The sequence below is a fragment of the Denticeps clupeoides genome, chromosome 19 (assembly GCF_900700375.1).
Source record: "Denticeps clupeoides chromosome 19, fDenClu1.1, whole genome shotgun sequence".
Taxonomy (NCBI): Eukaryota; Metazoa; Chordata; class Actinopteri; order Clupeiformes; family Denticipitidae; genus Denticeps; species Denticeps clupeoides.
Window position 1 is genome coordinate 19198853 of NC_041725.1, and position 22944 is coordinate 19221796.

At 47.8% G+C, this 22944-nt stretch overlaps 4 protein-coding genes across 5 annotated transcripts; 3 read left to right on the plus strand and 1 right to left on the minus strand.

The window, feature by feature from the left end:
- Nucleotides 1–3319: 3319 nt before the first annotated feature.
- Nucleotides 3320–5711, plus strand: LOC114769343 (platelet glycoprotein V-like). Its single transcript, XM_028962275.1, is given in 4 exon segments — nucleotides 3320–3438; nucleotides 3770–4456; nucleotides 4459–4842; nucleotides 4845–5711. Coding segments are annotated over 3 exon segments (1899 nt in total). The 5' UTR covers nucleotides 3320–3438; nucleotides 3770–3777; the 3' UTR covers nucleotides 5681–5711.
- Nucleotides 5712–8652: 2941 nt separating this feature from the next.
- On the plus strand, nucleotides 8653–10207 carry LOC114769361 (regulator of G-protein signaling 21-like). Its single transcript, XM_028962298.1, has 5 exons — nucleotides 8653–8829; nucleotides 8912–8971; nucleotides 9045–9109; nucleotides 9186–9352; nucleotides 9432–10207. Exons 1-5 carry the CDS (start codon nucleotides 8771–8773, stop codon nucleotides 9621–9623), a joined length of 543 nt encoding a protein of 180 aa, XP_028818131.1. The 5' UTR covers nucleotides 8653–8770; the 3' UTR covers nucleotides 9624–10207.
- A 42-nt stretch (nucleotides 10208–10249) lies between these two features.
- LOC114769357 (regulator of G-protein signaling 21-like) lies at nucleotides 10250–14366 on the plus strand. 2 transcript variants are annotated; one of them, XM_028962295.1, is made up of 5 exons: nucleotides 10251–13120; nucleotides 13187–13252; nucleotides 13337–13398; nucleotides 13478–13644; nucleotides 13817–14366. In XM_028962295.1, exons 1-5 carry the CDS (start codon nucleotides 13032–13034, stop codon nucleotides 14009–14011), a joined length of 579 nt encoding a protein of 192 aa, XP_028818128.1. In that variant the 5' UTR covers nucleotides 10251–13031; the 3' UTR covers nucleotides 14012–14366. The 2 variants fall into 2 exon arrangements, with proteins under 2 accessions (XP_028818127.1, XP_028818128.1); XM_028962294.1 differs by having other exon boundaries at nucleotides 10250–13252.
- A 1611-nt stretch (nucleotides 14367–15977) lies between these two features.
- LOC114769351 (ubiquitin carboxyl-terminal hydrolase isozyme L5) lies at nucleotides 15978–21460 on the minus strand. Its single transcript, XM_028962285.1, has 11 exons — nucleotides 21270–21460; nucleotides 20931–20994; nucleotides 18624–18729; nucleotides 18392–18517; nucleotides 18237–18298; nucleotides 17958–18088; nucleotides 17661–17724; nucleotides 17273–17375; nucleotides 16903–17016; nucleotides 16730–16828; nucleotides 15978–16413 (listed from the first exon to the last, which is right to left on the minus strand). Exons 1-11 carry the CDS (start codon nucleotides 21343–21345, stop codon nucleotides 16369–16371), a joined length of 990 nt encoding a protein of 329 aa, XP_028818118.1. The 5' UTR covers nucleotides 21346–21460; the 3' UTR covers nucleotides 15978–16368.
- Between the last annotated feature and the right edge of the window lie 1484 nt (nucleotides 21461–22944).

Below are 22944 nucleotides of genomic sequence, written 5' to 3' on the forward strand. Positions count from 1 at the left end.
TTACAGTTTTCGTCTCTCCCAACTCTGTAAAATAAAACAAGTCTTCAGATGGAGAACGATATTGTATTGCAGCTCAGAGTCTCCTTGTCCACACACATCGCGTCACAGTTTCACGAGATTCTGCAATAATCGCTTTATGCAAATCAATATCTGATCAGCGTGTAACTGGTTAAGCAAATTGCGCGCAGCGTAACATTCTATGTATTTTTTACATTTTGAACCGTTTAAAATGCTTCGATCCTCGTTTCCAAGGTCGGGCGCAGCTTGACGTGAGCGGTTGTGTCAGGCGTGGGTCCGGGTCGAGATAACGCTGCAGATCTTCAGATCCCCGGCGAGGCGTCCGTCTTGTCCCCGCTAATTAAAGTAAAAGAAAACATGATGGACGTGCCAAGATCTCCAACTAACAAATGGCCTCTCCTGGCATGCGTCATTCAGGCCCGCGCTCTGTCGGGACGATATCAATCACCGTGATGGGGCGATGGCGTTCCCGTTCCCGTTGCACTTAGAGTGACAGGGTTTACGGCCTCGTGTCACCTATTGATCTGAAGGCATCACCCTGGTCCCCTCCCCCCCCGCCCCGGTGAGATTAAAAGTGCGGGCGGCGCCGGGGCCGGGCCAGAAGACGCCTGGGACGGACGAGGCCAACGCCTGCTGGGACCGTTTCTGCGGGTGCGATGGACACGATCGGCTCTGCGCACGTACTCCCCGGATTCCTGCTCATCCTGCTCCTGCACGGGCTGGTCGGCGTGGAGGCCCGGAGCGCCCTGGCCCGCGGTGAGCGGACTCGCCACGAAGCCACCATTTCCATCGCTCAAAACTCATATTCAAGCCGTTTTCCTCCATCACAGGGAGCCAGATCTTTCACCCGGGCGACGAAACAGACGTCCAGAACAAGATCCTGGCGCTGCTGCTGCGTAAAAACGTGGCATCTGCAGAGCGGCACGATGCTGCTGGTAAGGCATCATCTCGGCTCCACATGACCTATATGATGGATATGATGCTGAATTTTTAAACCCGATTCCTTCCAGGTCTGGAACTGGCCAGCAGGGTAGCAGACCTGGAGGAGGTATGAATCCGTTCTTTGTGGGGTTGGGTTCGATTTAATGAAGCCCTGACCTCAAATGAAACCTTCTCCCCCTTCCAGCTGGAGGCGTTAAAACAAGAGCTGGAGCTGCAGAGGGAGATGGCCTCAGAGCGGCTGGGGAACAGACCCGGGAAGCGAGCCGAAGGTGAGTGTGGTGCTCGTCTACATCTTCTCCTCGGTCTAAAGTTAAAACGCCTTTCGTTTGTCTGTAGGCTGCTTCTGGAAGTACTGCGTCTGAAGCACCGGACCCTACTGGAAGCTTCTTCTCTCTCTCCGTTGCCCACCAGCTAGATAATCAGTCCAAATAGCAATCGCTCTTCCCCTCCCTCCCCTCGTTTCTTTTTTAAATGAAAAGACTTTGTTTATACGCATAATCTGCATATCACTGATGGTTTTGTTCTTTGCATTGGTGGTACTGTAAAAAAATACACAACCTCTTTCTTAAACTGTAAATATTGTTGTCTATAAAAATTCTGCAACTTTTTATTTTTCAAGCATCAATAAAAAGCTGAGAGACAATGTTGCTGCTGCTGCTGCTGCTTTTTTATATCTGGATCTGATGCATGGACCCATTTACTGATTTTGACATTTACATTTATATTTACATTTATGTCATTTGCCAGACGCCCTTATCCAGAGGGACTTACAACGTGCTTCCATGTCACCATGGATGAAGTGGTCAGTTCTGGTTCATTAGGACCCCCAACTATGAATACAATCTTTTTATTCACTCTGTTCTAGTTTCTATACAGAAGTCAGACAAGAAGAAGGTTACAAGTTCATCTAAATATTCTCTAAAGAGGAAGTCTTGAGTTTTGAAAATGGTTCTGTGATAGACTCATATATTTAAATGAATTAAACAGAAGAACAGAACAGAAAACAGAAGAAAACCCTCATTAATTAGAGGTGAATGTCTCTGGGTGGATCAGGTGACCACGCCCTGTCCCAGATCTATGCCCGCTCTGTAGCGTTTTTCAAAATGATGCAGTGGGCGGAGCTACACTGCAGCACATAGGGCATTCATTGCCTCCACCTAGTGGTCAAAATCCAACAGGTGTCCCGACATGTCGAGTGCCGCAGGTTTCACAGCCAAGGGCAGATGTCCGATGGCGACGGAACAGAAGATGGCCTGGCACTTTACACAAAAATCGGATATTTATCGGATTTTTAAAACCAGAATCCTTTGTCAAGTATTTTAACACTTACACACGCACATGCGTACACATTGCACAAAACAATACTATATATATATATATATATATATATATACACACACACACACACACACACACACATTATAATTTTTTCTTCATCTAGCACCTAACAATCTCCGAGCATGCTCTTTTCTGACAAGTTAGGCCTTATCAGGGCTCTTAGTTTTGTAAACTTAAATCCTATAGAAATCGAACGAGAATTGCTGGTGTCTTCCTCCTGTAAGTCGCTTTGGATAAAAGCGTCTGCTAAATAAAGTAAAGTAAAGTACAGTAAAGTAAAGTAACACACACATTTGGTTCTGGCTGTTGGTGTCTCTCAAGCAGCTCAATGCAATTTACAGCACAGAGCAATAGCGTATACAGTAAAACTATACATAATACAGTCAGGTTACACATGATATACGTAATGTGCAATAAACAGTAAAGTGCTGGTATAGAGTGTATGGGACCCGACCAGGTGGCATCGTGGATAAGGAACACGGTGTTCTAGATCAGCTGTTTGTAAGGGTTCAGGCACATCAGAAAGTATAAATATAGCATTTACATTTAGAAAAGCCAAAATTGTGACAGTTGAGTCCCCTGCGATTAATCAGATGTTCAGTTTCCGTCTGAGTGACTGGCTGCTCCCGCCGCACTGTATCTCCGACGAGCAGGCGGCCTGCGAGTGGCATCTGCACGGAGGCGTCACTCCACGGCCGAGGCCAGCGATGGCGGCCTGAGGTAGAGCAGGCGGTGCAGGTGAATGCATGGGGTCCTTACCGAGTCTCCAACAATTCCCCGCAGACGCTCGCTTACATTTACATTTACGGCATTTACCAGACATCCTTATCCAGAGCGACTTACAATCAGTAGTTACAGGGACGGTCCCCCCCTGGAGACACTCAGGGTTAAGTGTCCTGCTCAGGGACACGATGGTAGTAAGTGGGTTTTGAACCTGGGTCTTCTGGTTCACAGCTTCATTAAAGTTCTCGATGATGCTGTGTGCCAAAGTGCGCTGTCGTCTGTCTATTCATATTAGTCCTATCTGGTTATCGTAGTGGATGCAGGCATATGTGCGATGGCGACATGTTTCCTGTTGGGACACATAAAACACGAGCCGTTTCTCTTCAAGTCACTCGGCGCTGAATTTCAACTTGAGAGGTGGGTCCGGCAAAACGAGCCTTCGGAAAATCTAATGTGGCATTGCGATATAGCTATTAGTTTGTCACCAGGGCAACGAATGCATTTTAATTGTTGGTCGTCGTAGAGTGATGTATGGTGAAGTTTTCATAATGAACTTTCCCGATGAGCCGTTTTTGTTTGAGTCTGTTGGTGTGTGTTTCACGTATGAATTTTAGAACATATTGTTCTTGCAGTAATATCATATCGTATAGCGGTATGGTGGAGTTTTAGCACACATTCCAACCCCATTTATGACCTCTTTCAGAACCATTTTTTCGCTGTAATGGTTTGTATTTTTTGTGCTGGGCAGCTGATGAAATGGCGCTCGGCCTCGTCCTGGCGCTCTGGCTGGCGCCCCAGCTGGTCCGTGCTGAGTGTCCTGCCGGCTGCACGTGCAACAAGAACGGGGCGGTGATGTGCACCGGAAGCATCGCCGATATTCCGTCGCCGATGCCCGTCCACACGTATCACCTGATCCTGCACGCCACCCACGTGAGGGCCCTCGGCAAGGACGAGCTGGCGCGGCTCCCCCTCATCACTCGCTTCGCGGTGACCCACAGCGGCCTGGACGCCCTGCACCCGCAGGCCTTCGGCCAGTCTCAGCAGCTCCGCTCCATCAAGCTCTCGGAGAACAACCTCTCCAGCCTGCCGAGCCCGGTCTTCATGGGCCTGTCTCTCCTGGAGGAGCTGCACTTGGACGGGAACCAGATTACCAGCATCGACCGAATGCTCTTCGAGGGCCTGGTCAACCTGACGGAGCTGGACGTCAGCAGGAACAGCGTCACGTACCTGGACGCCGACGTCTTCCGGAGCCTCGGGAGTCTCCGCTTCCTGAACCTGGGGAGGAATCTTCTCGCCCGTCTGCCGCCGGCCCTGTTCCACCCACTCGCGCGCCTCCAGCACCTGATGATCTACAGCAACCGGCTGCAGACACTGGAGGCCGGTGCTTTTGACGGCTTGGCCGAGCTCCGTGAGCTCAAGCTCCACAGCAACCGGATCCAGAGCCTCCCCCGCGCCTCTTTTTCTTCACGCCTGAACTCTCAACCCTGACCCTTTCATCGAATGCTCTTCAGAACGTCCCGGAGAGGACCTTCTACCACTTGCCTGACATCACCAAGCTCACGCTGTTTAAAAACCCACTGCTCTTCCTGCCAGACCAGCTGGTTGGTCACATGCCGAAGCTGAAGGAGCTCTACCTGTATGGAACCAAGCTGACCACAGTCCCATGGAACCTGTTTGCCAACATGACCGGACTTGAGAGCCTCAATCTTCATCTGAACTCAGAGCTTCGAGACCTGCCCAGAGACCTGTTCTGCTGCCAGCCCAACCTGCAGAAACTTTCTCTGAGATACAACAACCTGGAGAACCTACATCCTCAACTGTTCCTCACCTGACCAACCTTCAAGTCCTGCTCCTCAACAACAACCGGCTTCGGGCTCTGCCCGAGCACATCTTCTACAACCTTTCAAACCTGCAGAGCATCCAGCTACACGAGAACCGCCTTCGCTCCCTCCCGGCTAACATCTTCACGCTAAAGATGAACAACCGGAGTGCCCTGCAGAACGTGACCCTTGGAGGAAACCCATGGGACTGTACGTGCAGCACTGCAGGCATGCTAGACTGGATTCGGGACCATGAAAACCACATCCTAGATGATCCAACGTGCCAGGAACCCTTTGAATTACAAAACATCTCTGTGGCGTCTGTGAGGCACGTTCCATGTCCCACGTCTCCAGCAGTTCGTGTCACCACAAGTCAGGGCTCCGTCGCCACCCCAGTGCACAACCCAACCTCTGTAACGTCAAGTCCCCATTGGACAACTTCAACACTTGCAGCTATTTCGAATCACTCTCCTGACACACCCACTGCACACACCTCATCCTCCGCCTTCTCCGATCACCTACGGCCGACACCAACATCTCCACCTCCTCTGAGCAACGCTGAGATCTCCACCCGATATTTCTCCAGCAAACTGGTTCTTGAAAGTGGGCCAGACATCATCCACAACAATCACCTGGGAGGCTGGGTCTACCTGTGGAGCGTCCCGGCCAGCGGGACCTACAGAGAGTTCCTGCTGACCCTTCACGTGGTGCTGCTGCTCGCGGGCGCGGCCCTGATCCTGGCCAGCGTGTTCGCGCTGGTCCGCCTGCACCAGGCGTTGGTACATGTGGTGAAATGTTCTGGGCGGGAAAAAGCACGGGTGGTACGGGACAGTCTGTGATCACAACGTTTTACATTCCGACGAGGAGCTCCTCAAGCATCAATGCAATAAAATGTCAGCCAACGGGTATCGTTCCTATCGCATATAGAATAATTCTGACTTTAAAACAAGTTGTTTCTATGTATTTCAATCAATTTTATGCCGACTTTATTGTAGAAGTACAAATGCCCGTTGGAGAATGTTGTATGCTTGCTGTTGCCCATGTGGAAAGACCTAATTTCCTACAAATCTGACAAAAAACATGAAGATGAAGTTCCTAATGAGCTCGTAGCCTTGTCTTATTTCCATGCCTCCTGCTGAATTACACACAGAGAGAAATAATGATTGACATGTCACAGGACCAAACGTGTCATGGTGCATCAAAGCCTGAGAGAGGAGTTTGCAAATGTCAGACAGCCGCGATTCTTGTGAGTAATTATTGCATTACTGCCACTCGTGAGCCAGAACATGGTGAAGAACCTGGACAGTGATGCAGGCCGAAGTGACAGAGGGACGTGCAGCACGGCGGTAGCGGAAGTGCCACTTGCTCTGAGCTATAAGTGATCCGGGCCGAATGGCTCATGGCAGTCTGTGCTTATCAGTGGAAGTTTTCCTCAGTCTGCTTGACATTACTCACCCGCCTGTGCCACTCCCACTGCTCCTTTCCGGTGACCACGTCCCCTTAATAAAACAGCAGCCCTTGTGTGACTGGTGTGACGTTTCATCCGTACTTCCTATCATACTAGCGAAAAATTCATAGTGACATTGTTAATCGTCCAGTAAATGACACTACAGTGTCTGGATTCAGACATCATTCTGCATGTTTTTTACCGTAAATGAGCCTGAATGAATAAAAAAAAATAACCGTGACCCAGTCGCTATTAACATATATTTTCTTAAAAATAACAGTTAATCATGAGAGGAGATTTTGTCTCAGATTGTCAACAACCGGGTGGTAGTAGCCTATAGGGTAACACACTTAAACCCCACTTACTACCACCGTGTCCCTGAGCAGGACACTTAACCCTGAGTGTCTCCAGGGGCGGACTGACCCCGTCACTACTGACTGTAAGTCGCTCTGGATAAGGGCGTCTGGTAAATGCCGTAAATGTGAATAAAAACAATAGCATCACAATAGCTTCTAGGGGTCATAGGTCAACAGTGAAAATCAGCACAGAACTTGACTTTTGCAACAACGAGACGCACACATTTCAAGTGAGAAAGAGCAACGCGCTGGTGATCTGGTGCAACGTGACAGCAGTCGGTTAGAAGAACGGAAAGTGAAAGTGTGCAGAGTGCAAGAGAACATCCTTTTTGTCTGAGATTCTGGCTGAAGATTAATCCAGTGACACGACTGTCGCTGACTTAATCGCCACACTTATGTTAAAAAGGACAATTTCCCGAAAATGGCAAAGAAATACTCAAAATGACTGAAATGGACCATTTGCAATTTGGAAATTAAATAGTAAAAATACAAATGCTTTTTTTTGCAAACATTAACTAAATTCTAAGTTCACTGTTAATGAAAAATGAAATGTGAATGTTTGCCCTGTTTTTTATTCATTTATATTTTTTGGAGGAATAGGGGTTTAGGGAAAGGGACGTTTATTACCTGGCTGTCCCTTTAGAATGAGGGTTCCTCAGTGCTCCACTGTGTTCCTAAATACAGAATTAGGATGAGAAATAGATTCCGTTAGTGTAAACAGGTACATGATTTATGAAGTTTTATTACTCTGAGCGCTGTGAGTAACCGTGTCACAGAACATGCAAATTGACAAAATTGACCTCTGACCTTTTCTCAGAGTCAAGTCTTTAAAAGGTAATCTGGCCGGCCCAAGAATATCCGGCAAAATGTCCAAAATATTCCACCCACGGATTTACAGGCTTGGGCGTCATGAAGCGTGAAGGATGGCAATGAATGTGAGTCCTTGTTAGGAAAGTAATCTCATCACCACGGAACAACGCTCTAAACGTTGTCATTCAACTCATCCTCTTGAGTATAACCACCAAACCAACGCTGCATCAATTTCTACCGAAAGCCGGATGGGCGTTGAACTGCGACGAGTGAACGGCAATCGCACGCAGCTACAAAGCGCAGTAAGGCGCATGGCGTTCAGAGGGCATTCGTTTCCAAAGTCCGCTTGGACGAGGCCGAACTCCGACCTGGAGGCCGCCACAGTCCCTACCGGCACCGAGCAACGTCATTATGGTATGAACGGTAGAATGGCCCACGTCTGCATCGTGATGCATCCATGATGAGGTCCATTTCTACCCTCGTGCGAGGGGAGCATCACTTGGATGGAATAAGCCTCAGATCCGTCGCTTCCTCTTGCTGACGGAAAAAAAACGTATTTGCGCCGGTCTACAGATTCCTAACATGTCATGCGCGGCGTAATGTGAGTAACGTGAGTAACGCAGCCCGGGGCCGAGGCTGCCGCAGGATGCCATGGGTGGCAGATGTTGCATTACTAAGCAGGACGGTGAGGAATCGTCTCGTGTTTTCCTCCGACCACAAACGTTGCCATGGCAGACAGACACGTGGCCGGACGCCCGCTGCCTATATGTGGAAGTAGCCGCACGGCCACGGGCCACGGGCCGCGGTCCGGAGCACGTAGCCATCTTTGGTCAAAGCGGGCGCTGGACAGGGGTCAGTGGCATCGACAGGAGACTCCAGTCCAGGTGCTTAAGCCCCACCCGCCGGGACGAGCAGACGGGATTTCTGGTGAAAGAAGAAGGGCCTCTGGCGGTTCTGGAAACGGTCCGGCTCCGTTGTGCAGAGCAGGTGATTTGCTTGTCGGCGACTCGGGTCCGTTGGCGCCCTGAAAACAGAGTGGGGGAGGAGGGAGGAAGAACAGGGAGGGGTGTGCACGAGGCGGACAGACGACTGGAAAGGAGAAGGAAAGGCAGGGAGACACCGAGAAAGAGAGAGAGGGATAGAGAGAGAGAGAGAGAGAAAGAGAAGAGAGAGAGAGGGGGGCTTCCTCTTTTTTTTCTTCTTCTTCTCGGATGTCTGTCACCAACCGTCCGCCGCGCTGCCGGGTATAAAAAGCAGAGGGGACCCGTCTGAGCCGCAGACGCAGCACGTCCCTGGGTCTCCGCCGCCACCTTATCATGCCCAGCCCGGCCACGCGAGCCCTGACCGAGCCGCCCAGCATGGAGAGGAACAACCTGTGAGTTCCTTCACTTCACCTTCGTCCTGGTCGTCATCTCCTTCCACACCATGCCCCATGTGTTGTGCTGCTCTGTTCGTAGGGGGAAGAACTTCATGTGCCGCCTGCAGGGCATGTTCTCCCACCCGACGCTACCGGAGAGGTGAGGACCTCTGGAGCACAAGGACCACGTATTTGCAGGTGACGAGCATTAAAATCTTCTTCCCGCCCTGCAGCAGGCTGACGTTAGAAGACACGCAGCAGTGGTCCAAGTCCCTGGAGGAGCTCCTCCAGTCCAAGTGTAAGCGTTTAAAACGTCCCGATCGCCTCGTGCGGAAAAGCCACGGTGGACGGTTCTAACGCTTCCTTCCCAACAGATGGGCTGGCTTCATTCAGGACGTTCCTGAAATCGGAATTCAGCGACGAGAACATGGAATTCTGGCTGACCTGCGAGGACTACAAGAAAACCAAATCTTCCTTCCGGATGATGCTGAGGGCCAAGAGGATCTACGAGCAGTTCATTAAAGCCGAGTCTCCTAAAGAGGTGTTTTAGGGTTTGGAACCTTGGCATGAGAGTAGATTGTGACGGAACCGCTCTCCTCACCTTTTTTTCCCTGCCGCAGATCAACATCGATTACCAGACACGTGAGCAGATCAGGAGGAACGTGAAGGACCCAACGGTGAGCTGTTTCGACGAGGCCCAGAAGATCGTCTACGGGCTGATGGAGCGTGACTCTTACCCACGGTTCCTCAGGTCAGACATGTACAGAACCCTGCTGGAGTCGCTCGCCGCCGACGCCGCCATCAGGGGCTGAAGCAGGAAGACCAGAGACGGACAGAACTGGAACTTCTAGAGAGGTTCTGGCGAGGAGCCTCCAAAATAACGTGGATCCACTTCCAAATAGAACGTCTGTGGGGCCTCAGGAAGGACGAACGTTTTGAAGGTAGTGATGATCGGGACCTCGCCACGGCCGTGTTTCCTGCAGCGGCCGATAACGGCCTTCCGGCGCTTTCCAGAGCTGCCCACGGTGTAATCGCCTCCAGAACGCAGGACGTGCACATTGCGATAAACGGAACGACCACGTAGACTTTATTTATTTATTCTTCACCACCACCGGCTGGACGCTGACATATCCAGCGTGTGCAGATTTCGCAATAAAAGCCCGTCTTGGTCCGGAAAAGCGCGGCTTCCTCCATTCGTCACAGTGACTCGACGGGCCTCAGACCGGTGACGCCGGGTGACAAAAGAGGAAACGGACCTTTTAGCCACGAGGATGAATCCTGCTCGTCGTTTTCCAGGACAGGCCTTCAGCTTCCATGCACGTAATAATCTGGGCAAACAGGCGTCCCCCGTTGGGGGACAGCGTCCAGCGATTCGCCCGTTGCAACGCGTTAACAGGGGATTTCAAAATTTCACTTCTGCAGTTTTCGCTTCTTTTCCTAAAAATGATACGTGATGATAGACGCAGAGAGGTGGAGAAGTCAGGCGGTTTACTGAAATTCCCGCCACGCTGCGGTTATCACCGGTGGCTTCGTGGACGTTAACACCGAAACTGTCACTGAGAAATAGATGACATCACAGTGATGAACCAGGCTAATAATCCGCCGACTGCGGGAACATACGTGTTCCTAGCAAGGTTCTTCACCGTAGACGAAGCTACCACCAGCCCAATCAACGGTATTAATTTCATCTAAAATAATATCGGATTTCAACATATTAATATGGGACCAGGTATGAAATTCAATATTATATGTTTTGTGTGAGTTTATTCTCATTTTTCAAGATTCTGTTTACTTCGGTTACCTTAGGTTTCTCTGCAAATGAAGATTCTTCTCATATTTCATCTTCTCAAACACTTATGCAATGGAACAGCCTCCTGACACACGCCTAAACCCGTAAATATGCTTACAGTTCACTCATGGAACATGGCCGCTGCCAGACTGTAGAAAGGAGAATTTGGCTGATTCACATGGATCTTCACTGAAATTACATTTCTCTTCCTTTGCTGGCCACATACAAATGCCGAGTATATAAATAAAGATAAAAAAGTTATTTCCTGCAGACATAAATAAATATGAACTGTAATTACAGTTAATATTCAAAGAAAATTACAGAATGATGTGCAAATGAGTCTTAGTGTGCAAAAATGACCAGGTGGTTTCCAGGAGACATGATATTTACGCTGGTCAAGCTTCACAAGCGATCAATGTCTGAACAAGACTCCAAAACTCTCCCCGTGTCAGTGTGGGTCTCCTCCCGGTTCTAAAGTTTCCCACAGCCCTCCAACTGCTAGGTGCCTCTAAACTGGCTGTAGGTTCGAGTGTTTGTGTTCAGGCTGTAAAGTTAATGGAATAAATTTTGGATTTGATTTGTGCCCGTCTGGTTTATAGGCGAGTGTTTGAGGAGCGGTCGCTGCTGACGGAGGGGACACTTTGTTCTCCTGGTCAGCTTGGGAAATGCCCTGAGGGAACAAAACCGGTGTCAGTGCTGGGAAACACCTTGGGCATAAAGATTTTGATGTTCTCGTGGAAACTTGGCTCGTGGCTGCTCCACTCGAACACGGGCAAGTGTTTACACAGAAGAAGGCCTGAACATCCTAACAGACTGGAGCTGGGAGATAAATGCAGCAGTGCGAGGGCGTGGGCTGGAAGTGGTTGTTGTACGGCGCTCTCGCCAGACATTTACCCTCCAGACGCAGCCTGCAGGCCCGAGACCAGGTCCAGAGAGAAGCAGCCAGCTCTGTATATGACACCCAAAAATTTGGGGTTTGAATAATCCATCTGGCTGTGAGCTCTGCTTCTGTGATATTTTTTCCCCAATACGTACACTGAAGAAAAGAACCGACTATTTAACTGAGCATTTCATTTTCACCATTTTTATTACAGCTGAGGCTTCCTGCATTTTGTATTTAAGGATAATGTTGAATTGACCTCTTTTAGTTATATATATGGTTAGGCATGGACATATTGAGGGGTGAGCATTACAATATTGAGGAGCACAAAAACAATAGGATGAACATATTTCGACAGTATATATTTTTAATATATATATTTCTTCATTTTTAAACTAATTTGGCACCAAATGCTTAAGTTGTTTGGTTTTTCAATAAATATGCACTTCAAAATTTGGTACCGGACTGGTGTCTTTTCAGCCGAATCAAACTTTACCGAAACAAAATATGAAGATCCCTAAGCTTCAAAGCTCAAAGAACGCACTGGAATGTTCTAGTAGACGCTCTATACCGATAGAACCAATGTCATCAGATTTAATAATGCCGTAGTCCGAAATTCTGTCGAACCCACAACTCAGCTTACATCCTCAATCCCAGTCAAATGTAAATGTAAAGATTTAATACATTTTTTACGGTTAACGGCAAAGCATTGCAGCACGTAGGTGGTGTTAAAAACTACAGCAGCTGCATGAAAAAAAGTGACAGAAGTGACAGAAGTCTAGTAATGTCCACGGGGCCACGTGAGCGCGCGTCCAGTTATGTCACACGGTGTCACCCGCCAGACTCATTTTTCTTGCGGTGTTTGCCGTGTTTCCTCCGAAGCGTTTGCTCAAACGACTGCATATATGCTCACTGGGCCGAGGCTGCTGACAAAAGTCGGGAAAGACAAACTGTTCCCTGGAAAAGGATGTTCTCGAGCGTGTCTTCGGAACAGGGTTCTACATGACACTCGTGACGCTGCCGAACGAGAGCTAATCGAAAAAATCCGAACACTCATATTTTCCAAAAGGCGTGTCCAATCCGATCGGTTGTGAGTTCCAGACATTCTGTACTATTTTCAGAACAGAGTGTCTATTATTAGAAGGCGCAAGTGGCGTCGGACCGGTTTTTGATGAAAGGGCGCAGTGTGGTCGGCCTGAATTCGCCCTGGGAACCCACGTTGCGTCATCACGAGACCCTCCAAATATATATCAGCACGTTTAATGTACTTATTTGCGTTATCATCGGCTCGATCGGGGATAAATATGCCACTTGGTGACAAGCCAGACCAAAGGTCGGCCCTTTAAGGGCCTCTCAGTCCAACGTGCCGTAACGCCCAGTTCCAGATCCTGTTGTGTGTGTGTGTGTGTGTGTGTGTGTGTGTGTGTGTGTGCCAAGTCAAACGTTTACACAGAGCAGCCTATCGGGTTGCACATCCGGGAGCGTGTGCGCGTATAAATCCGCCGGCAGCGGCGCACGGCCGCCGCATTTCCACGCCGGGGCTTCCGGAAGATGAGAGCCGTGGACGCGGGCGGGAGGGACATGTCGTGTGTGACGCTCGCCAAGGCCTGCAACGGCTCAGCGTGCAAGACGCGGGACAGGTGGGTTACACCATTTACGGCATTCACGCCATTCACACCGACTGAGCCGCCGCCCCGTTTCCTCAGGAAGACCAGCTGGTCGAGGTTCGGCTACTTCCTGAAGAACAGTGCGCTGCACCGGAGACCCCGCATGTAAGCTGAGATCTCGTGCTTGTGAGCATCAGTGTAGATCCAAAGCGAATCTTGAACAACGTCCTCCTCCTCATCTTCTGACAGGCCGACGACGGACGAGCTGGACCAGTGGGCGGAGTCGCTGGACGTCCTGCTCGGTCACAAATGTAAGTTTCGTAGCACTTTTTCGGCCCACGCTTTCGGAATCGTGTCTTGGACCTCACAGACCTTCTCCCCTCGTACCAGATGGAGTGGTTGCTTTTAAGATCTTCTCCAAGATGGAGTTTTGTGAGGAGAACGTGGAATTCTGGCTCGCCTGCGAGGAGTTCAAACGCATCAAGTCGTCCAGAAAGCTTGCGGCCAAGGCCAAGCGGATCTACGAGGAGTTCATCGAAAGCGAGTCGCCTCAGGAGGTGAGAAACATCAATGTCACATACATGGTGGCCAAGCGGGTAAGGAAGCAGACCCGTAATCGGAAGGTTGCGGGTTCGAATCCCAGGCCACCAAGGTCCCTGTCATGGTGCCCACATCTCACTAAGATACAGAGGACACATTTCACTAAAACAAACCACCGATGCTCTGCAGATCAACTTGGACTTTATGACGAAGGACACGATCCAGAAGAGCCTTCAACACCCAACCGTCTCATGCTTCCTCCCGGCTCAGAAGAGGGTCTACACCTTGATGGAGAACAACTCGTACCCGCGGTTCCTGGAGTCGGACGTCTACGGAAACCTTCGCACAGCCGCACTGAGGAGCGTGGCGCATCGCGGAGGTTAAATGGACCAAATCAGCACGTGCCTCAGACCTCTTCTGGGCTGAGGACATTTCAGGAGCTTTTCATCCACTTCTTTAATCCTCACAATGTGGTACTTTCATACCGTGCTTTATTAAAGCTCTCGAAGGGCGTTGGAACCGGGTTCTGCAGATCTGGATCGACACTAATTCTGACCTACAGAAGACTACTTTGACTGGGGTTTTTTTTTTTTTTACTGTATTTTATGTCTTATTTATTTCCTATGTCCAGTTTTGCATGAATTCACACTATTTATTATTTTATTTTGTGCATTTTATTTCATTATTTTCCTGGACCTAAAGCAGCGGGACTGTAAAAATGTAAAAAAAAAAAAAAAAAGAGGTATGCATGCTGTAGTTTTGTAAAATAAAACTGAAGTGATTTATGGTGGTCATATTTGACACAAGACGGGAGCTTCTTCTTCTTCTTCTTCTGCAGGTTCCTCACCCTGTGATGGCAGGCATGGCTGAACCCAATACACATCTTCAGTCCCCTTAACCAGCATGAGTAGAAAACCCACGCCTGAAAAGCAACTGTAGAAAAGTCATGTGACCTAAAAACTACACAAATGAATAAGAACAGTCGCAGTAAATCTCTGCTGGTAGACGGCGAAATGGCCAGACTCCATTCCAGGCCAAAAATAGCCGAACCCTCTTCATTGTGGAGAAACTCCATCCGCTGTGCCATGACTCTAAAGTTTTAAGAGTTCTGAGCATCATCCTCATTTTGATGATCTCATTTTCCAGGTTTGCTGTACCTGTACGGAACAAAAGGTTCCGTACGGAACAAAAGGTTCCGTACAGCAATTAATAAACCGAAGGAACGCTGCATGTCGCCAAAATCAGATTTGGTCTCAGCCCGACACTAGAAAGTCATGAGCAGGATGAAATATGTGAAATCTCGTCGTCTGACGAATGTTACGTCACAGGACAGGAAACGTATCCTGTTCAGTGCGGTAATGTTCAGGTGGAAGGTTGTGTGAAGTGTGTTTGTAATTTACAACATTAAAGAACAAAGAAATAAAAGAAGAAAAAGGGGGAAACCGACCCTTAGCAGAGGATCCTCCCCCCTTTTTACGACCACTTTAAATGTAATTTAAGACCAACATCACACCTTTCCTGGCATATGAAAGAAATCTATAATTTGTCTATGAATAAAAAAAAAAACATATTAGTGCAATAAACATTAACCAAACCCCCTGAAAAGTCACAGGCACATTCAGGGTTTTGTATATCGCGTTTGGACACGGTTCATTAAAACCATGAGACATTTGGTCGTTCCATTTGAAGCACTGATAAGGACTTGATCAAATGTTGAACCGTGACTTAATGCCGACATTTTTTCGTCCTGTGGAAAGACAGTTTAACCTACATGCACCAAACACCTTGCTAAGATGCGTAAGAAATTTTAGTTTTTGTATTTGTGCGCTCACGTCCCAAATTTTTATGCCCAGCTCTTTTACCACAACATTCCACAAACCCCCAAATTGCTGAGCAGTTCAGAATTCCACTTGCAAAAAGCTTATTTCTGTCTTGGAAGCTGTGTATGGCTGTGAAGATGCTTGAAATTGAGGGAGGCGGAGTTTGGTGACGCTTTAGTAACTGTCTGCTTGTTGCCGATTAGGGTTAAAAACCAAACCACCACACAGGCAGTTCCATCCTGTGTTCATCACGGGACCAACTACATTAGTAGTTGCTAGAATAGCGTTAGAATTGGATCAATGACGATGGACCTGCCCCGCCGGGCGACTTTTCAAGGACTTCATTTACAAAAACTTAACACCTGTAGAAGAGAACTTCAAACTTTCAGTTTCAAGCTCAAAAACACTTTTAGTCTGAGGCTGGTCTTAAATCCAATGGGTCTGATTTGCTTTCCGAATGGAGAACGTCATTGAAGGTTTAATCCATGAATAGTAAAGAAAATCTAAGACAAATTCACATCTAGGAGTCGTCCAAGAATAAATAACTTTATTCCCATTTATCCAACTCCAATAGTTTGCCTACAGTTTTTCAGTGATTACATAACTGCTGTCCAAGGTGATTTTAAACATTTTTTTGTAAAGACACCGTTGTTCAGGCCACGAAAGAACATTTTAAAAATCTGAGTTTTTAAACGTGGGCGTGGCCAAAAAATGACAACACAGTCAAATCAATTTCAGTAGTCAACAAACGAATAAAACCACAGCATTCGTGCACACGTATGGAGTTTATATGAAAATACAGGCTTCTTTGAGCATCTCTTGGCATGCACTGACGGACAGAAACACTGGAGACAACCCTGTAGTGATGGTGGGGGTTTCAGAAGACACGAGTGAAGGGGATGAATGGACCACACCGCGCCGTCACTTCGCTTCTTGGATCTTTTTGGCACTCTGCTTTTCCTTCGCCTGGAGAGAAAGGGAGACGACGACACCTATTTAAAGATCTGCTGATTTTTCCACCTCCGCCTGATGACTAACCGTAAGGAGCATTTCCTTGAGAGCGTGGAGGTGCGGTATGAGTAAGAAAGATCACAGAACACGTTACTACTCCCTTCATTCACGTCACCAGGACTGAGAAAAGCTCCTCGACAACGACTTTATAATGATAATTATTATTAATCAGTACTCCTCATATGGCCGTTGTTTTAAAATTCATTTACAAAACGTAACATATGACTGAGCTTGGCTTATATAATAAAATACGGACGTGAACATTTCTCACTTTTTCGACCAGCGGTATCAACTGCTGGTACTCGGCCAGCGTCTTCAGCAGCTCCATGATGAACGGCAGGTAGTTATGCTTCCGTCTGATGTTTTCAACCTGAGGGCACGTTAAATGGGTTATTTCACCGGCACGTCACTCCGCAGGCGCAACGCCGGAGCACGGGGACCCACTTTGTATCGTTTCAGCTTCTGGTTTTCCTCCTCGATCAGGAGCTGGTACTTGGCGATCTCGGACTGCAGCGAGCTGAGCAGGTTGCTGCTCTGGTCCGTGTCCATCGGCTCCTCCTAACGTCAGCATGAATCAGGAAAAATTTATATCCTGACTCCAATTAAACAAAATGACTGAAGTGATGTAAGATGCAGGAAAGTGTAGATGCGGCCTTCTTATGATTAAGAAGGTTTGGAAAATAAGCACATGCTGCCACCTTCTGGTAGAAAACCATAACTTCCTTCTCATGCATGTTGTATCATGAACAGGATGACAGAACATAAAACCCCCAAAAAACAATCACTAGAACTAGCTCCTTAAAGCCATATTTACCTCTGTGAGCTGAGCTTGCAGCTCTGTGATTTTCTGTTCGTAGATCATTTTCCTGTCGGACACGATGGCCATCAGGTTGAAGCGAATTTCTCCTTCACTATATCTGAGAGCCGGAGCGGTCAGAGGTTGAAGACAACAAAATAATCCATTTCACATTTTATATTTAAGGCATTTATCAGACGCCCTTATCCAGAGCGACTTACAATCAGTAGTTACAGGGGACAGTCCCCCCCTGGAGCAACTTAAGGTTAAGTGTCTTGCTCAGGGACACGATGGTAGTAAGTGGGATTTGAACCTGGGTCTTCTGGTTCACAGGCGAGTGTGTTACCGGCTAGGCTACTACCACCCACCCAATCCGCAGTGTATCAGGAAAAGAAAGACCACTCACTTTTGTATTCTTTTCTCAATAACCGGTCTGACTGCGCTTATCCAGTCATCCTGGTTACAGGGACCTAGAAAGTACAAAAATGAAACAAATTGCTGAGAAAGGGTGCTGCACACACTAAAATAAAAGTTTTTTTTTTTTAAGATATGGGGGTGCTTTAATACATATAATTTATATGTACATATTTAAAATTTATATTTATATATTATTTTTTAAAAATGGATGATAGATTTCTATTTGTTAAAAAAAACAAAACAAAAAAAAAAAATTGTTTTTGCATATTTAATAGGCACGACTGACCGAGATCTATGGGCCCTTCTCGAAGTCCGTCTAGCTCATATAATCTGCCGTTAACCGGAACGTAGCTCACAAAGTGAAATGCATCTTCATCTTTTGACAACGATTTCGCATCAAACTCAAACATCTGTTGTCTGCGAGAGAGAGAGAGAGAGAGAGAGAGAGAGAGAGAGAGAGAGAGAGAGAGAAGACGGAGAAAGTTCTGATTCAGTTGCGGGATCTCAGTAAATAATATTTTAGTCACAAACAGATTTTTTATTTTTTTTTTAATGAAGCACCAACCTGGCAAAACTATTGTGGACCTGTCGAATGACTTCCGAATTGCTGAGAGCAAGACCCTTCATCTGAAGAGCAAGAGAGAAGTTTGACAGGACAAGGGTGAGTTGGAACCTCACAGACGGTCCTACACGCTTCCAGCAGCTGAAATAAAAACTTACTGCAGCGTCGAAACTTGACGAGAACTCTTTGAACTCAGTCAGCGTCTCACCAAGATGCATGTCAGGATGAGTGCAGTTCAGTAACACACTGACAATAGCTTGAGTTGCACAGGCATTGTTAATAACCTTAAAAAAAGGTGAAAGAGATAAAAGGCATGACATCACAGGACATGAAACACTCAGAAGAAACTGATTTCCAAATCGGATTCAGAAATAGAGCAGAAATTCGCACCTGCTTTGCAAAGAAAATGTGGTCGAGCCGAGAGTCTTGAACGATGGAGCCTGCTGGCTCCTCGCCTGGCTGCCACTTGAACAGGAAAATCAAACCGTGAACTGGTCTGGAATGAAAGGGAACAGTCGATGAGCAGAAGGGCTGAAAGTATATCTGACGTCTTCAAGATGGATTATGGATTGTAAAGACTAGTGTCATAGCAACAGTCTCGAATGGACAACGTGCAAATTTTACACCGATTATTAATATGAAATATGTCCCCAATCTGAAGAGGTCGGATGGAACATAGATGGGTGGTAGCAGCCTAGCGGGTAACACACTCGCCTATGAACCAGAAGACCCGGGTTCGAACCCCACTTACTACCATTGTGACCCTGAGAAGGACACTTAACCCTGACTGTCTCCAGGGGGGGACTGTCCCTGTAACTACTGATTGTAAGTCGCTCTGGATAAGGGCGTCTGATAAATGCTGTAAATGTGAATGTAAATGAAAGAACATAGAGGTAGACCAGCTAGAAGGTAGCTACAGTAATCCAGTCATGAGGTTACTAAGGACTGAACCAGTATCTGGGTGGCCTGGGTTGACAGATAAGGGCGGATTTGTCTGATATTGTAGAGAAGGAATCTACATGAGCGGGAAAGATTGCTGATGTGAGTCGAGAAGGAAAGTTGGTTGTCTATTGTTACGCTTACTAACCAGAGTCAGTGCATCCGGCGGTTCCTCTGGCCAGAAACATAGCCGAATCGGAATAGCTCAGAGATCCGGCAAGCATAACCGAATTTGAATAGCTCAGAGATCCGAGTTAGCGCTACTGTCCAGAGTCAGTGCATCTGGTGGTTCCTCTGGCCGGACTCGTAACCGAATCGGAATAGCTCAGAGATCCGAGTTAGCGCTACTGTCCAGAGTCAGTGCATCTGGTGGTTCCTCTGGCTGGACTCGTAACCGAATCGGAATAGCTCAGAGATCCGAGTTAGCGCTACTAACCAGCCAGTGTATCCGGCGGTTCCTCTGGCTGGAAACGTAACCGAATCGGAATAGCTCAGAGATCCGAGTTAGCGCTACTGTCCAGAGTCAGTGCATCTGGTGGTTCCTCTGGCTGGACTCGTAACCGAATCGGAATAGCTCAGAGATCCGAGTTAGCGCTACTAACCAGCCAGTGTATCCGGCGGTTCCTCTGGCTGGAAACGTAACCGAATCGGAATAGCTCAGAGATCCGAGTTAGCGCTACTAACCAGTCAGTGCATCCGGCGGTTCCTCTGGCTGGAAACGTAACTGAATCGGAATAGCTCAGAGATCCGAGTTAGCGCTACTGTCCAGAGTCAGTGCATCCGGCGGTTCCTCTGGCTGGAAACATAACCGAATCGGAATAGCTCAGAGATCCGAGTTAGCGCTACTAACCAGTCAGTGCATCCGGCGGTTCCTCTGGCTGGAAACGTAACCGAATCGGAATAGCCAGTCAGTGCATCCGGCGGTTCCTCTGGCTGGAAACGTAACCGAATCGGAATAGCTCAGAGATCCGAGTAAGCGTTACTATCTGCTGGTCCTTCTGCCCGGAAATACTGACTCAAGTGACTTACGCACCCGGATCAGTTTACTGATGACTCAGCATGAGCCGGATCTTTAAAAGGATCCAAGTATTACAGCGCTAAATTTAGATCGATACAGTAGATACATGCATTTTCATGTGTAAATTAACAGGAATTCCACAACATTGCTACTAGTGTAATCAGACAATTTGTTCTACAAGGTTTGAGATCTGAATCCAGAAATAGAGATCCAGAATCCCTTCACTTTCTCACATTTCCACAATAAAGAGTATTGTGACACCTATGTACGGTTTACATTTGGTTGACATTAAATCTATTCATTTTGACCAGACGTTGTATGTTTGGAAGCATGAGAAACGGGAGGTAACCTTTCCCCTTATGACGTCATAAGGGGACAAATTCCGGATACGACCGTCTGAGCTGCCGCTCTCTGAAAGGTGAAGCAGAACGACCAAAACGCTCTTTACACCCATCACCATAGACAGTCTGGGGGAGCTCGTATTAAACCAGAATCTTCTATGCTTCTGTGTTAAATCATCTCACAAAGTGACGTTTTCATGTCAGGGGACCTTAAACTGAGGGCAAGGAACAAACATGACACGGCACAGCGGTCAGAAGGGTGAATTCTAGCCGCTTTTAAACGAGAACCAGTCATTAATACAGCCCAGTCGGGCAGCCATTAAAGAAGTCGAGTCGAGTCACGTTGCTCGACCGCTGCGCTTCGGTTTACCGTCACACGCAAACTCAAAATGTCCTTACTTCAGGTTTTCGAAGTTCTCCGGCTCCATGCTCCAGATCTCTTCCACCTGGGCTCCTTTGCATCCTGCGACAAGAGAAGAGCGGGATTTATTTACAGTACACTCGGTGCGCGGCGAGCTACCGTGAAATTACTCCCGGCGCGTACGATTAGCTACGCGGGCACACGGGTGTGCGTCCTTCACATTTAGCCCAGTTAGAAAACGAGGTGGCGGGACGCCGAGACTGGCTCCGGCGTTTGGGGAGAGCCGGAGGGGGCCGTTGTCGCAGGTGCAGGCGGCATCACCGTTAGCTCCGCGCCACTAACGTTAGCCTAGCCGCTAGCCGCCGGCGGCGCCTCACCGAAGCCTTTGATGAGCTCCGTGAACACGCCGGGGTCGCTCTCCATGAGGCACCACTCTCCCGCGCTCCCCGACATCTCCGCTTCGCCAAGAGGTTCCCCGCGCCGCGCCGTGAGACAGAAGCGTGTCGCCGAGAGCCCGCCAGCCCGCGTCGGTGTGACTGGACGCGCCGCCGCATAGAGCCACACGCACTAGAGCCGGGCGCGGAGCATAGAGCTAGACTCCCGGGAACGGATAAACATACAGTAACAAAAAAAAAAAAACTTTTCCTCATAAAGACTTCATTTTGACGCAGTGTCAATTATAAAGTCCAGTTTATCACATAGTCCCCCTGTTAGACACAGACAGTGTTAAATTCACCCTAGTTAGGCTGTCCTAGTTAGGGTACCGGGCCACTGTAGCCCCAATATACCACTATAACCACATATTTCAGTACCGGTCGTACAGTGCAACCATCTGCCGCTGCTTCTGTTAGTTTTTCTCCGAGACACGGAATCAAGCACCCAGACTACTGGCAGACCCCAGTGATCAGACCAGCAAATAAATCCTGGTTCCTGACAACTGCTTAACAAGGACAAAACATGACACAAACCAGAGGGTCACCACAGCCACCACCACCGTTACAACTACAGCTTCAGGGATCTTCAAATGGACCAGTAACATCATTATGGACACGTAATCTAGACCATGACACTGACTACATCCTGGACTTCTCCAACCCTACAACCGTAGGACTTATTATTATATCATCCCCAGCCCTGCACTGACACCATTTGCAGGCTCACTCTAGCCTGGAAGGGGGTCCCTCTCTGTATCACTCCTTCCCAACGTTCCTTCCTTTCTTTTTTTTCTCTCTCCTAGAGTTTTTTTGTGTGGAGTTTTTCCTTGTGTGCAGAAGGGTCAAGTGTGGGGGGTGTCAACTGTAGGGCCTGTCAAAGCCCATTGAGACATACTGTACGTGATTTTGGGCTAAATAAGAAATAAATGTTGTAGTTGTTGATACGTCAATTAAAAAAAATCTTATCTTGCACTGAGACGCAAACATTACATTATCACACATTGTAATTGCACATTTGAGCTTTAAGGAAAATTAAAAGTTAAAAGTCCACAGCCACAGAATTCCAATAATTAATTAATAATGTAATTATAACGTTATTAATTTAAATATATTTAAATTTTTTACAAAAATGTATCCACAAAGCTATATGTGTGAGAACTCCAACATGAGGTTATTGTTACGTCCTTTGGGCCGTGGAGTGGTTTGGGGGTGCTCCGTGTTCGGGGTGCATTTCCCTTTTAGGCTGTTTGCTGGGTGGAGGTTGGGATTGATGGTTGCGTCTACCTATTCCCTCATTGTCAATCAACTCATCAGACAGGAGCAACTAAGGAAGACTCCAGCCACAAGACAGGGCCAATTGTTGTGGAGCTAGAGGAGAGTTTTGGGGTGCTTGGAGAAAAGTTTTGTTGCGTGTTAGTTGTGTGAACTGTGTAATCTCTCCTTTTATGGTGTGTTGTTCCTCCTGTCTGTTGTTGGTATGTACAGCACTCGAGGTTTTGGTTGGTGGTTCAGTTCTCACTGTAAATAAAAGCACAATATTCCACTTCGGCCTGGTATGTGTGTATTCCCGCCTCACGCATCCCTCTTCTTCGTTGTCACGTTTCCCAACCGCGAGACA